A 13,465-nucleotide genomic window follows, 5' to 3' on the forward strand; every position below is an offset into this window, starting at 1 on the left:
GGGAACACAAGCAGGGAGAGTGGGAGAGGAAGAAGCAGGCTCCTAGTGGAGGAGCCTGATGTGGGGCTCGATCCCGGACACCGGGATCACGCCCTGAGCCCGAGGCAGACGCTTAACGACTGTGCCACCCAGGCGCCCCTCCAATGCCCTTTTTAAATGACTGCATAGTATTCCGTTGTATGTTTCACAGACTTTTCATAATTTTGTACATTATCTTGATATCATTCTGAGCTGTGGGGGTATTTTTTTAAGATTTTATTTATTTATTTGAGAGAGAGAGCATGAGCGGAGGGGAGGGACAGAGGGAGTGGGAGAAGCAGACTCCTTGCTGAAAGCAGAGCCCAATGCAGGGCTGGATCCCAGGACCCCGAGATCACAACCTGAGCCAAAGTCAGACACCTAACTGACTGAGCTACTCAGGCACCCTGATATTGCTTTTTATTACCATTTAGCTGGGGAAGGACTATGAGTCAGACAGGTGAAGCAATGTTATTTAGTGGAAAGAACCTGGACTTAATCAGCAGTCTTCTTTGTCCTAACTCAACCTCTGGCTCCATTCAATGATCTACTATTGAGCTTTGTTATTTCATCATTTGGAGTTTAGTTACTTTGCCTTTAAAAGCTAGCAATTGCTTTAATATTCTGTAACTAGGATGTCACTACAAACCAGGAACAAAGGTAGGACTAAATTCTTTCATTAAAATTACAGCAATTGACGTTAGTCTTTTTTTCTGTGACTCTCCCTCTCTGTCTAAGCTCAGGTGTACAGACTTGAATTAGTTATAATCTTTGGTTCATAGCAGACTCATACCATTGGTCCACAAACGATTTCCTGTAATTTATTTAAGGTTTTTTTTTTGGTATTAATATTATATAGAAACATGTGTGTATTTCCTCTCCCTTGCAGTAAACTCTTTAAGGACGTCTACTAGTCAAAATCTAAGTTGTTATTTTTAAAAATGTAAATGACATATGTTCTATTTACCATTACGCCTCTAGCACCTACTATGCTGTCTGGTGCATACCACTTGTTAATCAATAAATGTTTCATGATTGAATAGCCTTCACATGGACTTGTTGCCTGGGTGAATATTTATGGGTAGAGGAGAATCTCTTGTCAAAGCTTGCTAAAATGTGGACATTAGCAAAAGAGGCAGGTTATTAAAATAAACTTATGCCATTGAAGTTGGTAATGACTATGAACGAAGAATACAGCAGACATATTCCCTAGGAAAAGCTAGGCGGCAGTGAAAGACTGAACAGAAGTTTTATTAAATGTGAGTTTAAAAAATGAAAATGAACAAAACCATCGTTGTTTCATATTATGGTGGAAGCGTAGTGTTTGGAACATAGCACACTCCAGAAATGCATCCTGTTAGTCCCTTCAGTAACACGGAATGTCAGAGGGAAGCTTTCGATATTGGCACTTTTTAGATGAAGATGTGAAAGTTAGAAAAGTGACTTCTTCTGGTCACGTAGCTGCTAAGTGGTGTCTCTAGGATCCATGTTTTCTCTGTCTGACCGTGAAGGTAGGAGCCTCAATACGTGACGATAAATTGTCCAAAAATGCCATAACAGTTCTTCAGAAAATTTAAGAAAAGATTTCTTCCGAAACACCCTTATTATTCAAGCAGTTTCCCAATCAGGGAGGAAGAGTCCTGTTCTAAGAAACCATGTGTAGTTGGCATGTAGTAAACCCTGGAACTTTTACTCTTTCCTGTTAGTTTGTCTTGTACTTCATGGCTACAGAATCACTTTGCAGTCCTTGTAATGTACACACGTAAGCCAGACCGTTGACCCCATGAGCATTAAATTCTTCACAGAAATGTTTTTTCTCTGTCTTGACTTGTTATTTGTAAGTCAATCTCCCTGGTGGGATTTGGTGCTTGCTGTGGATTCCCTTTTCTGTTCGGAGTTAGTAGGTGATCTGTGTTGCACGGCCAGCAGACTTGATACTGTTTTTGTGCTCTTACAGAATTATAGTAGAGGACATGGTGGATTGGCGACCCCATGACAAAATCGTTCTTAGCTCCTCTTCTTATGAGCCTCATGAAGCAGAGGTCCTCACTGTGAAAGAAGTCCAGGCTCACCATGTTAAGATCCATGAACGGCTCAAACACCGGCACATTGGTAAAGCTTTGGTTTGTTGGGTAAGGGAAGTGAATGAGCCAGGAAGAATGTGTTAGGCAACCTGCCCGGGGATCTTGTGCCAGTAGCCATTCAGAGGGAATGGATAATATCTTGCTGTTCCCTAGACTCATCCTAGAAACTTTACTTCTATTCCTTCATTAATTGTATTGCCTAACTTTTAAAGAATACTTAGATGTGAAGGAATTTTTTTTTGTTTTTTTTTTGCTTTTTACATATAATAGCAAGTCTAGAAGCAAGCAGAAAGGTCAAGCATCTTGTTCAAGGTCACTGGGCATTTTCATGGCTAAGCCAGAATAAACCTCAGGGGAGCTGAATTTCCAGTTCATTCCTTGGCACACTGAATCACACAATCACTTAGAATTTGGCAGTTATTGTAAATAATGACTTCTTTTCCCATACTCAGGAATGTGTCCTTCCTGACACTTGATATACTGACTACTACTACTATTAAAAAAAAATAAAGATAAAAAGCCAAATACCTTTTTCACAAAAAAGTATAAATATTTTTATACACTATGCACAGTTCAAATACATTGCACATAAATTATAAATAACCATGAGTTTCCTGTTCTGTCCAATAAATATATTTAATCTAAGAACTCTTACCAATAAGTAATAAAACATGGAAATAGATTAGGGAATATCTTTTTGTCTCTGATATGGGAGAGGAACATACATGTATTTAGCAGGATTATGTAAAGCTATTTCTAAATCATAGTTCCAAGGATGATTTCTTTTTTAAAAAGTGGAAGAGAAAGGAGAAATCTCCAGCAGTCCTTGCTGGTAGGATGTAAGGTGCAGTGTAAGGTGCGCCAGCGGGGCGCTCAATTCCTACCCCTGAGGAGGCTCCTTTTGGCAGTGCTTAGCTTAAGACCCACCATGAGAGGACACTGCCGCTGCTCTTTGTCCCTTTGCTCCTATACATGGCTGCCTCAGCTCTGTCACTGCCTCAGTCGGTCTGGGATTCTTCACTCTCATCAAAGAGGTCCACGGACAATGTACAACCAAACACTCAGGTCTCACGCCTATGAATTTAAGGAAGGAGGTTGGGGACCCCACTAATTGGACAGGTGTGCCCTGACTTCCTTGTCCCAGTACCCACAGTTATTAAGGAGAAATGAATTCTTGCTCGAACAGTCTCACTCTGATCCCAAAGAGAGATATGTGAACGAGCTTTTCATTTCTCAACTGACATTTGTGGAGAATGCCCGAGGAAAAGCAACCTTAATGTTGTGAGGACTTCCGAGGGGAAAGGAGTGTTTTCATTTGTCAGGTTCTCTGGGTCCCCAGCTGGCAATTTCCGAAATACGTTTTTAAAGTTGTTTTTTTTTTTTTTTTCTCTTGCCCGATTCCTATTGCCCCAGGAAGCGTCCATGTCATGGAGGATGGCCGATACATTCGTTTGGCTGCCGAAGTTGGACTTTTGACCCGAAACATACAAATCCAGCCTGATACATCGTGCACGGCGAGACTACTTGTGGGGTCCTTCAGAAAATCCAGCAGTGAGGAATTTTCAGGTGAATGGAATTTTAAGTTACTAAGCATTACCGATTGGAGCCTATTCATCTGGGACACTCAGAAATTCCAACTGTGAGAATTTTCATGTATAAAACAAAATGTTCAAATTAGATGGCTTCTTTGTGCTCTAAGAAGCTATGAATTTTCAGTTCTAATCTGTGCTTAATTATCAGTGTGATGTTAAAATAATATACTAGCGATCAGCACATATGCACATTTTTACCTCAAAGAAAACATCTTCAGCAGATGTGAAATTTCCTCTGCTTTGAAATTATAGATGATTTAATGACCACTTGAATTTTATCTTTCCTGAATTTCTATTACTCTTCCCCAGTAGCATGCTACATCTGATGGCAGGCCTCAGCTCACGCTATAAATTAATAGCGTAAATTTAAATAAAAATGATTTCCATATTCTAGACTGCTTTAAGGATCAGTTCAATCTTTCTCATTTCTTTCAAGCTTTAACTCTTTTGGAATGCTGCAACATTATTTGGTTAGGACCTTGTTCTTAAACTTGTATTCCTTAAATATAATTCCAGAATTGTTTCCTGGTCAAATAAATTCAGGAAAGGATATCACAGTGGCTTCATTTTAGAAAGTCACTGAGTACATGAATATAATAAAGGCTCTGAAAAGGGCTGGAGTAAAGGATCTAACTCTTTCCCAAATATATTGAGTATGAAACACTTTTCGTTGGTGCATCTGTTCTACCAGTATGGTAAAGGGCAGTGTTCATAGCTTAAATCCAAAGTTCAGGATTTCTGGCCCACGGAACAAGCTCTCTTTCCATAGGTTCTGTGTCCATGAGTCCTCAACAGAACTGACGTTGCTCCCTCCCTCCCCCCAAAAGACATTTGACAGTATTTGGAGACATTCTGCTTGTCACAACTTGGGGGAGTTTCTGGCACCTTGTAGGTAGATGCTAACGAGCCTTCAGTGTATCCTGCAATCCTACAAGGCAAGGACAGCCTCCCACAAGAAAGGATTCTCTGGTCCAAAATGTCAATAGTGTTGAGTTTGAGAAACCATGCTTTAGAAGACAGAGACACAGACGGAGTCCTGGTCTTCTGGAAACGAGACGAGACAGGGCCTCTTTTAACTGGAACTGCAGGCCAAGGGAACATGATCACAGGATAGAAGGCCAATTCTGACAGTTTTGCACTAGGCCAGAACTCAATGAGCAGCAAGACTGACATGGTCCTGAACTGACATTGCTGATTCCGGGTTTCTAAAATCAACCCCAGGGGGAGGGAGGTTATAGACTGGGATTAATGCTGATTTTCCTGCCTGTTTTATCTCATACAATCCTAATACCTTTGTGAGAGAGACATTTTTATAGATGAGGAAACAGTGTGTAATAAAATTGCCTGCTTATGTGTGAAACTCACTTAGGAGCTTGTGAACAATGTGAGGGTAAGGTTGGATCTTTCATCACTGTTTTTCTAGTATAGGAACTGCTAGGTATTATGTGCTTCATAAATGGGAATAAAGAAAGTAAGTGGAGAGTAAGAAAAGTCATCCAGCTAGAAAGTGACAGAGGTCACATCCAAATTCAAGTGTGACTCTGAAGCCCTTGTTAAATAAACCTCTAATTTTGTAGTCATTTTAGACTGAGAGAAGAGTTGCAGACGTAGAATGGAGAGTTCCTGTGTATCCAGTCCTTCTTATTGTTAATATCTGACATATCTGCTGCATTTGTCAAAACCAAAAAGTTAATATTGGTGCGTTACTCTTCACAAAACTCATTATTCAGATGCCACCGGTTTTTCTGTTAATGTCCCTTTCTGTTCTAGAATCCAATTTGGGTTCCCACACTAGATAAAGAAGCCTTGCATTTTTCTGTAAATATACTCCAGAGCCTGGACGAGGTGGAGTCTGCAGGTGTAGGTCAAGGTTGCCAGCTATGGGCGCTGAACAATTAGAGGGTAGAAAACCAGGCCAGAACTTACAATTCCTACTTTTAAATTGGAGGCCCCTGTCATTCTTTTTCTGACCGTAACATCCAGCCATTTGTACTTAGAATTGTGATTGTCAAAAGAAAAACTAAGATAGTAGTTGTGAACATAATCGTTGTTTAATTCTTCACTTAAATGCCTAAGACATTGTTAAGTATTTACTATTGATTAGCTTTTGGCCACTGGTTAATATGCACACGAGTAAAAAGATCCTGTATGATTTAGAACTATGAATTATAACCATGTAAGGATAAGACATAAAAAACCCACAAATTAAAATAATACTGATGTATTGCCTTTACTGAGATTCTAGAACCACTTTCTATTCTATAAAATAAGCTATTTCTGTGTGGAATCTAGCATTTGGTGTCCTTTGGACCACAGACCTATGGAGACAGGCTCAACGGCCCTTTCAGCTGTGTGCTATTGGTGAGGGAACTGTCAAAAATGCTATCGCCAGACAAACAGTTTTTGGATGTTTTATCATTCAGTGAATATTTCTACACCATCTACCAGTGCCTCCTTAATCAGTGTCATTTGAGAAATTTAGATATATTGGAATCCTGTCATCTGGTTACAAAGAAAGATGTATGTGGTCTTTTTTTAAAAAAAAAAAAAGATTTATTTACTTTAGAGAGAAAGAGAGTGAGAACACGAGTGGGGCTAGGGGCAGAGAGAGAGGAACAGGGAGAATATCTCAAGGAGTCTCCTCACTGAGCACGGAGGCCCATGTGGGGCTCGATCCCTGGACCCCAGACCATGACCTGAGCCAAAGTCAGCAGTTGGCCACCTAACCAACTTAGCCACCCGTGTAACCCAGAAAAACATACATCATCTTTCACTTCATCTGTCCTGCAGACCATGGTTTGGTCCTTCATGGCAGCTGGGTGTTTGTTTTTTCTCAGTGAAAAGGGAGTGGGGAAGGTGGAGGGTTTAGGCTGAACTACTTTTGAACTTTAAATACTATTAGTGAAACATTATAGCTCCACCATTTTTAATGAGAGAAATAACTTTATAGTTCACCTTCAGAAAAAGAAAGAAAAATGGGCTGCCTGGGTGGCTTAGTCAGTTAAGCATCCAACTCTTGGTTTTGGCTCAGGCTGTGATCTTAGGGTCCTCAGATCGAGCTTTGCATCAGGCTTCAAGCCCAGTGAGGAGTCTGCTTGGGACTCTCTCTCCCTCTCCTCCTCCTGCTCGTTCTGTCTCTCTCCAGTAAATAAATAAAGCTTAAAACAAAAACAAAAACAGAAAAAAAAAAAAGAAAAGAAAAAGAAGGAAGAAACAAGCAACGTGAGGGATAAAGTTGTGACCTCTGTAGCTAAGGGCACATGACTAATTCCTGGCACATCCGCTGTAGCCCAGTCGCATGAATCCCAATGCAAAGCTGCTCGTTTTATTCCCCACATCTCCCCACCCCCAGTGTGCCTCTGTGGGGGTTCACAGTGCATCCTCTGCACGCATTTGCCTACGTCCAGGTGTAGTGTGTTACTTAAACCTTCTCTACCTCAGTTTCCTTATCTGTAAAATGGGGATGATAACTGTACTGACTGCGTAGAATTTTTGTGAAGAGTTTAAATACACACACACACACACACACACACACGCACACACACACACAAACACACATGCAGTATTGAGATATGACTTAAAAGAGTGTCTGGTACCTAATTAACGCTACACAAGAAGTAGGTGCTAAAGTTATTAATTCACCTCATTTTTTCTACAATCGTGTTCTTATCTATTTTACCGAGAGTATATACATCGACATATTAGTGCTCATTATATTTTCAAATCAATCTAGTGGCTGTAGTTCATACTGTATTTTTGAACTATCTACTTAAATTAGTACAAACAAATTCCTCAGTAAAACTCAATTCACTATCCTCTCCTGACATAGAAGATTTAGAGAATCTTTTTATTGTGAAAATGAGACAGGGACCACAGTGTGGCTGGGATAAAAATACAGAAAAGGTTTTCCGTGGTCTTTAAAATGATTTCAAAATATGTTTTATATAATTGACCATTATATTCCTTCATGCAATATCTTTGTGGGGATGGTGATAGACCTTTCACCTGGGGTCGCTGAAAGGAGACATAGCCTTGAGGTGAGTGGCCAGGAACCCGTACTTCTTCCATTCTTATCCGGGTCCTTGAGCAGCCAAACAGACAAATACATGGAATCCTCCAGCTAGCGTGCTCATCTCCAAAGCCTGTCTCTCTTCTTTATCTGTCCTTCCTCTCCTCCATCCTATTGCCGGACTCTTCAGACTACACATGAACCCTTGGCAGGCATTCATGTGATATTTCTAATGATTCATACATTGTTAGTGAGACTCATGGTGTGAAATAGAGTGCTGGTATTGAGAATAAACTATTAAATTATTATTATTATTTTTTTTTGCATCTCCTGACGTCCGTAAATGGGCCATTCTTCTGTCTTTTGTAAGGAAAGAGAAAGTACCTGATGATATCCATTTTTGTTTGCAGGTGTCCTTCAACTTTCAAATGTGGAAATTCAGAACTTTGGGTCACCACTGTATTCCTCCATTGAACTCACTAATGTATCGGCAGGATCCTGGATAGTATCGTCCACTCTGCACCAGAGCTGCAGTGGGGGCATCCGTGCAGCTGCCAGTCACGGGATCATTTTAAATGACAATATAGTGTTTGGCACAGTTGGCCATGGGATAGATTTGGAGGGTCAGAACTTTTCTCTCTCTAATAACCTTGTGGTTCTGATGACACAGCCAGCATGGTCCACCATGTGGGTGGCAGGAATCAAAGTGAACCAGGCAAAGGACGTCAACCTCTATGGCAATGTTGTGGCGGGATCAGAGCGACTTGGCTTTCACGTCCGAGGCCACAGGTGTTCCTCTCCTGAAGCTCGCTGGTCTGACAATGTGGCCCACTCAAGCCTTCACGGCCTTCATCTCTACAAGGAAAATGGGCTCGACAACTGTACCGGTATCTCTGGCTTCTTGGCTTTCAAGAACTTTGACTATGGTGCCATGCTCCATGTGAAGAACAGTGTGCAGCTAGACAACCTCACTCTGGTGGATAATACCATCGGCCTCTTGGCAGCAGTGTGCGTGTCTTCTGCTCCACGGGGTCACACTGAAAATGTACAGATTCTACTTCGGAATTCAGTCATTGTGGCCACTAGCTCCTCTTTTGACTGCATTCAGGACAGAGTTAAGCCTCGCTCTGCCAACTTGACATCCACGGATCGAGCTCCTTCCAATCCAAGAGGGGGTCGAGTTGGTATTTTGTGGCCTGTCTTCACCTCAGAACCAAATCGGTGGCCTCAGGAGCCATGGCACAGAGCGAGGAATGGCCATTCAATTTCAGGAATTATGAAACTTCAAGGTAGGAGGTTTTGGCTTCCAAGCAGTGGAGCGCCTAGCATCTTCATACGTCTGTGCATAGGCTCTTCAATAGCATTCTGAAATTATAGCAGCAAGAGGGCACAATATAGTCCGCTGCCTACTGTCCTGTTGATAAGCTGCTGGCTATTGATAAGCACAATGGTGATTTACAACGACAGCGAGTGGCTCCTTTGAAAAGTCATTGCTTTCTTTGTGTTGAAGAACTTTCACAGTGATTATTTAAATTGATTAGATGACATTCTCAGGCAGGTGTTCTTTTTCCTATTAGAAAGAGGAGAAAACAGATGCCGAAATTGTGCCTCACTGAAGTTGTTTAGTAGATGATGGGGCAGCCGGAATTAGAACAAGTTATACCACAGCTTATGATGTTAATCTCCCACTGGATTGTGATCAAAACTTTGATGAAAAGTATTGCTCTTAAGACTTTAATGTGTTGGAATACTCTTCTCTTTTGCAAACAATGCCCGTGTATTGAAGAACTACAGATATTTTTAATTTATATTAAATTATTAAATTAAATTATAGTTAATTTATATTAACTCCTGGAACTACCGTGGATAGCTTAAATTTACTCCTTAGATATGGGTTGGTGTAAGAATATTTAATTGTGTAGTCTATATTTGTGGTTGGTTGGTTCTATGATCTAATGTTATGATATCTTAAATTTTTTTTCAGATGTCACCTTTTCTAGTTTTGTGAAGAGTTGTTATAGTGATGACCTCGATGTTTGCATCCTGCCCAATGTGGAGAATGCTGGAATCATGCATCCAATAACAGCAGAGAGGACCAGGATGCTGAAGATCAAAGATAAAAACAAGTTCTACTTTCCTCCGTTGCAAGCTAGGTACCAGTTTTGGCATTTATAATAAGCCATGTTTATGACGTATTTGGCAATTCCTCAAATCCTTAAACATGTCTAGAAAAAAAAAGAATAGGGGCGCCTGGGTGGCGCAGTCGTTAAGTGTCTGCCTTCAGTTCAGGGCATGATCCCAGGAGCCTGGGATCAAGCCCCACATCAGGCTCCTCCGCTGGGAGCCTACTTCTTCCTCTCCCACTCCCCCTGCTTGTGTTCCCTCTCTCGCTGGCTGTCTCTCTCTCTGTCAAATAAATAAATAAATAAAACCTTTCAAAAAAAAAAAAAAGAATGAAATCATCAGTGTGAATAGAAATAAGTTTTTCTGGAAAGATATGGTAGATTGATTGAGTGGCTCCAGTTCTTTACCCTATGTTCATACCCTTCGATACAAGATTTTTGCTGTCTCTTCCACAGGAGAGGCAGTGGCTCTATTTCTCTCTTGAATTTGGGCTCATCCATGTGATTTGTAAAAAAAAGGGAGCAAAAGGAACAGAATGCAAATTTTGCTAATGTTGTTTCATTGTTTTATCTTTATTAGAGATACTTCTTTGAGGTGTTTTCAAAATCACTGGAAAAAAAATTTACTCTAATCCTTGAATCTTCCATAGAGTATGGTGTCACTAATTTTCAGAAGAAGGTTCAGGAGTTCTTGTGCAGAGACTAAGAGGTCAAAGGAGACCGTGTCTGTTGCCAGGAATCCCTACACTGAACAAAGTGGCTTAGATATTGGCGCTTAGACCCTGTGTAACTACTGTTCTTGAACATACGATCTGGGAGTTTTATACAGGGATCTGAAAACAAAATGAGGAATTCTTTTTGTCATAAAAGGGAATGGGAAAGTTAGGAGCAGGGATAATGGGTTACTTTCTTTTCCCCTCATTGAGGTAAACTCCTTTAGCTGGAAGAAAAGAATCAAGAAAAATGACCCTAATTAGAAAGTTAATATGTTTGGCTCAACACCAATCTCTTTTTAATGTCCATCCCTGAACCATTTTTTTTTTTTGGTACCTAAACATTATAAGGTTTGCAATTTGTGTTATTCTGTCATTTTTTCTTCTGCCCAATTTTCCTTAGGTTCATGTCTTACTTATGGGATGAAATCGTTATAGAGCTAAATGATATTAGCATCTGATTCTTTGTATTATTAATACCTGACACATGGTTGGCATACAATAAATATTTAATATTATTACCAATGGTACCTAAAATTATTAGACCAGGGAAAATCAAATAAATGCTCTATAATTCAATGCTATAATTGCTTATAACTTGTTTATATAACCCGCCTGACTCTCAATTCTGAAAGTATAGGAACCATGTCTGTCTTTATCACCACTGTATTCCCCAACATATAAATGTAGGTTTTCAATAGATATTTGTTGAATGAAAATATCTATTTTTACTTTATTTGTATATGGCACAAATAGAATTGATACTTACAATAATAATTTTAAAGTCTTGCAAGGCCTCAAAGTTTCATAAAGAAATGATTTCATTATGTTCAGTAGATATTAGAGGTAGACGCATTTTATTATATCTTGTTTCTTATGAAATTAGCAATTGAGGCAAAATTATATATTCAGATATCTAGAATATTTGGTTATAAGAATGTCTTTCTTTTTGCCCATATAACTGGGAAATAACATTTCCTAGAGAGTTTTGTTTTGTATTTGTATAGCACATTATTAATAATAAAATCCTATTGAATTTGTCGTTCTCTTTTTTAAAAAGATTTTATTTATTTTTTTGTTTATTTGGGGGGAGGGGCAGAGGGAGAGGGACACACTGAGTGCAGAGCCCATCGCAGGGCTTGATGTCAAGACCCTGAGATCATGACTTGAGTTAAAACTGAGAGCCAGACACTTAACTGACTGAGCCGCCCAGGCATCCCGGATTTTTTTCTCATGTCAGCACTACCAATATCTTGTTTTCTTTATGTTGATTATCATGGAATGAGAGTTGCTTTCTGTCTGTCTTCACAGGAAAGGTTTAGGAATGCTGGTCTGCCCTGAATCAGATTGTGAAAATCCAAGAAAATACCTTTTTAAGGATCTGGATGGAAGAGCCCTGGGTCTGCCACCACCAGTATCTGTATTTCCTAAAACAGAGGCAGAATGGACTGGATCCTTCTTCGACACAGGTTGGTTATACCTGAACTTGATGCCTCCAGTAGAGGGAGCATGCCTGTGAAGGAGCTGGTTTGACTGGGTCCTCTAGTGGGAACAAAATAGCCAGGAGAGAAACTGAGTTCAAGTTGGAGTCCCTGCTGTCGTAGGAATGCTGAGGGATTAAGTGATACCATTACAGCATTGCTATTCCCTCCATTAGCGGCTTATGTGTCTGTGTAAGGAGAGACTCCCAGCGTGCAGCCCTGTGCCTGGGTGAGACCATGGCCTCACTAGCGTGCTCACCCGCAGCCAGAGCAGCGCTCTCACCGCTCACTGTCAGCCAGGGAGCCAGCTCCTCTGCTGTCTGACTCAACACTTCTCTTCCCTCCGGACTGAAAGGCTCTCACTCTGGGGAGGGTGGTGGAGTAGATGTCATGCAGTTTTCTTCCTTTCCTCTATCTGTTCATTGTCCCCGGGGGGGCTGTAATCAAAATTCCTTCTTCTTGCTTCTACACCAGAGCCCATTTAGGGATCAGTTTTAATAGCTGGAACCCCAGAGACATCATCATCCTTCTACGTCCACAATCAACGGGACTCTGAGTTTCTGTTTGAGTTCAGGTGGGAACTGTTGCACATAAATCTAAAGAATTTCCCCAGCTTTCTTTCTGTTTCAGTGGTTGATTCTTTCCATACTTCTGGTCTCCCTTTCCCTTTTTAAGTTCTAAGTGAATGAACGTTCCAGGACTATGTTCTCAGATCTATTTTGTTCTCTCCCTAATCTGGCTAAGTCCAAGGTTGAAATATCTTCTACTGCTGATGACTTCCAGTTCATATCTCCAGCCCTGAATTTTGGTCTGGTATACCCAACTGACTCCATTGGAAAGTACGATCGGCATTTCAGACTCAACATACCCCAAATGGATTCTTGAGCTCTGCCTGCATCCACAAACTGCTTCTTGCCTAGTTGACCCTACCTTTGTCATCGGTATCATCATTCATGAGGTTATTTAAGTAAAAAAATCTAGCAGCAATCCTTTATTCCTTTTTCTGATATCAACGCTCTCACTTGTAAACCATTATCATCTCTCACCAACAAGGGAATGGAATAGCTTCCTAACTTGGTCTTTTTTCTTCTGTTCTTCTACCCCACAATCCATTTTTCTTGTGGTAGTCAGAGTGCTCTTTTCAAGTTTTCAATTGTTTTCCATTCCCCTAGAAGGAAATCCAAACTACAAGCCTATAAGTCTTATAGTATCTGGTCCCTGCCTACCTTTGACACCCTTTTTACTTATTCACCGTGGTCTTACATTTCCTTTAACATGTTAAGCTTATTCCTACCCCAGGGCTTGCCTTTGCATTGGCTGTTTCCTCTGTCTGAAATCTCCTGTTCTCATTTCTTTGCGGAGCTGGCTCCTTCTATTCAAATGACAGGTTCTCAGAGAAGCCATCCCTGGTCACCCTGTCCAAAAGAATTATGCCCCCATTATTC

The 13,465-nt window shown here is 40.6% G+C and overlaps 1 protein-coding gene across 32 annotated transcripts in view; it reads left to right on the plus strand.

The window, feature by feature from the left end:
- PKHD1 (PKHD1 ciliary IPT domain containing fibrocystin/polyductin) overlaps nt 1-13,465 on the plus strand; it is a 513,811-nt gene that overhangs the window by 317,487 nt on the left and 182,859 nt on the right. For all 32 annotated transcript variants that reach the window (XR_015722268.1, XR_015722269.1, XR_015722271.1 and 29 more), the window contains 5 exons: nt 1,976-2,130; nt 3,516-3,668; nt 8,114-8,992; nt 9,688-9,856; nt 11,851-12,008. Coding sequence is in view for 23 of the 32 variants with exons in the window: in XM_087857019.1 (XP_087713145.1) it covers nt 1,976-2,130; nt 3,516-3,668; nt 8,114-8,992; nt 9,688-9,856; nt 11,851-12,008 (1,514 nt within the window). In the remaining 9 variants the exon portion in view is untranslated. The remainder of the gene's footprint in view (nt 1-1,975; nt 2,131-3,515; nt 3,669-8,113; nt 8,993-9,687; nt 9,857-11,850; nt 12,009-13,465) is intronic.

Source organism: Ursus americanus, chromosome 29, assembly GCF_024610735.1.
Source record: "Ursus americanus isolate L20-20 chromosome 29, mUrsAme1.1.p, whole genome shotgun sequence".
Taxonomy (NCBI): Eukaryota; Metazoa; Chordata; class Mammalia; order Carnivora; family Ursidae; genus Ursus; species Ursus americanus.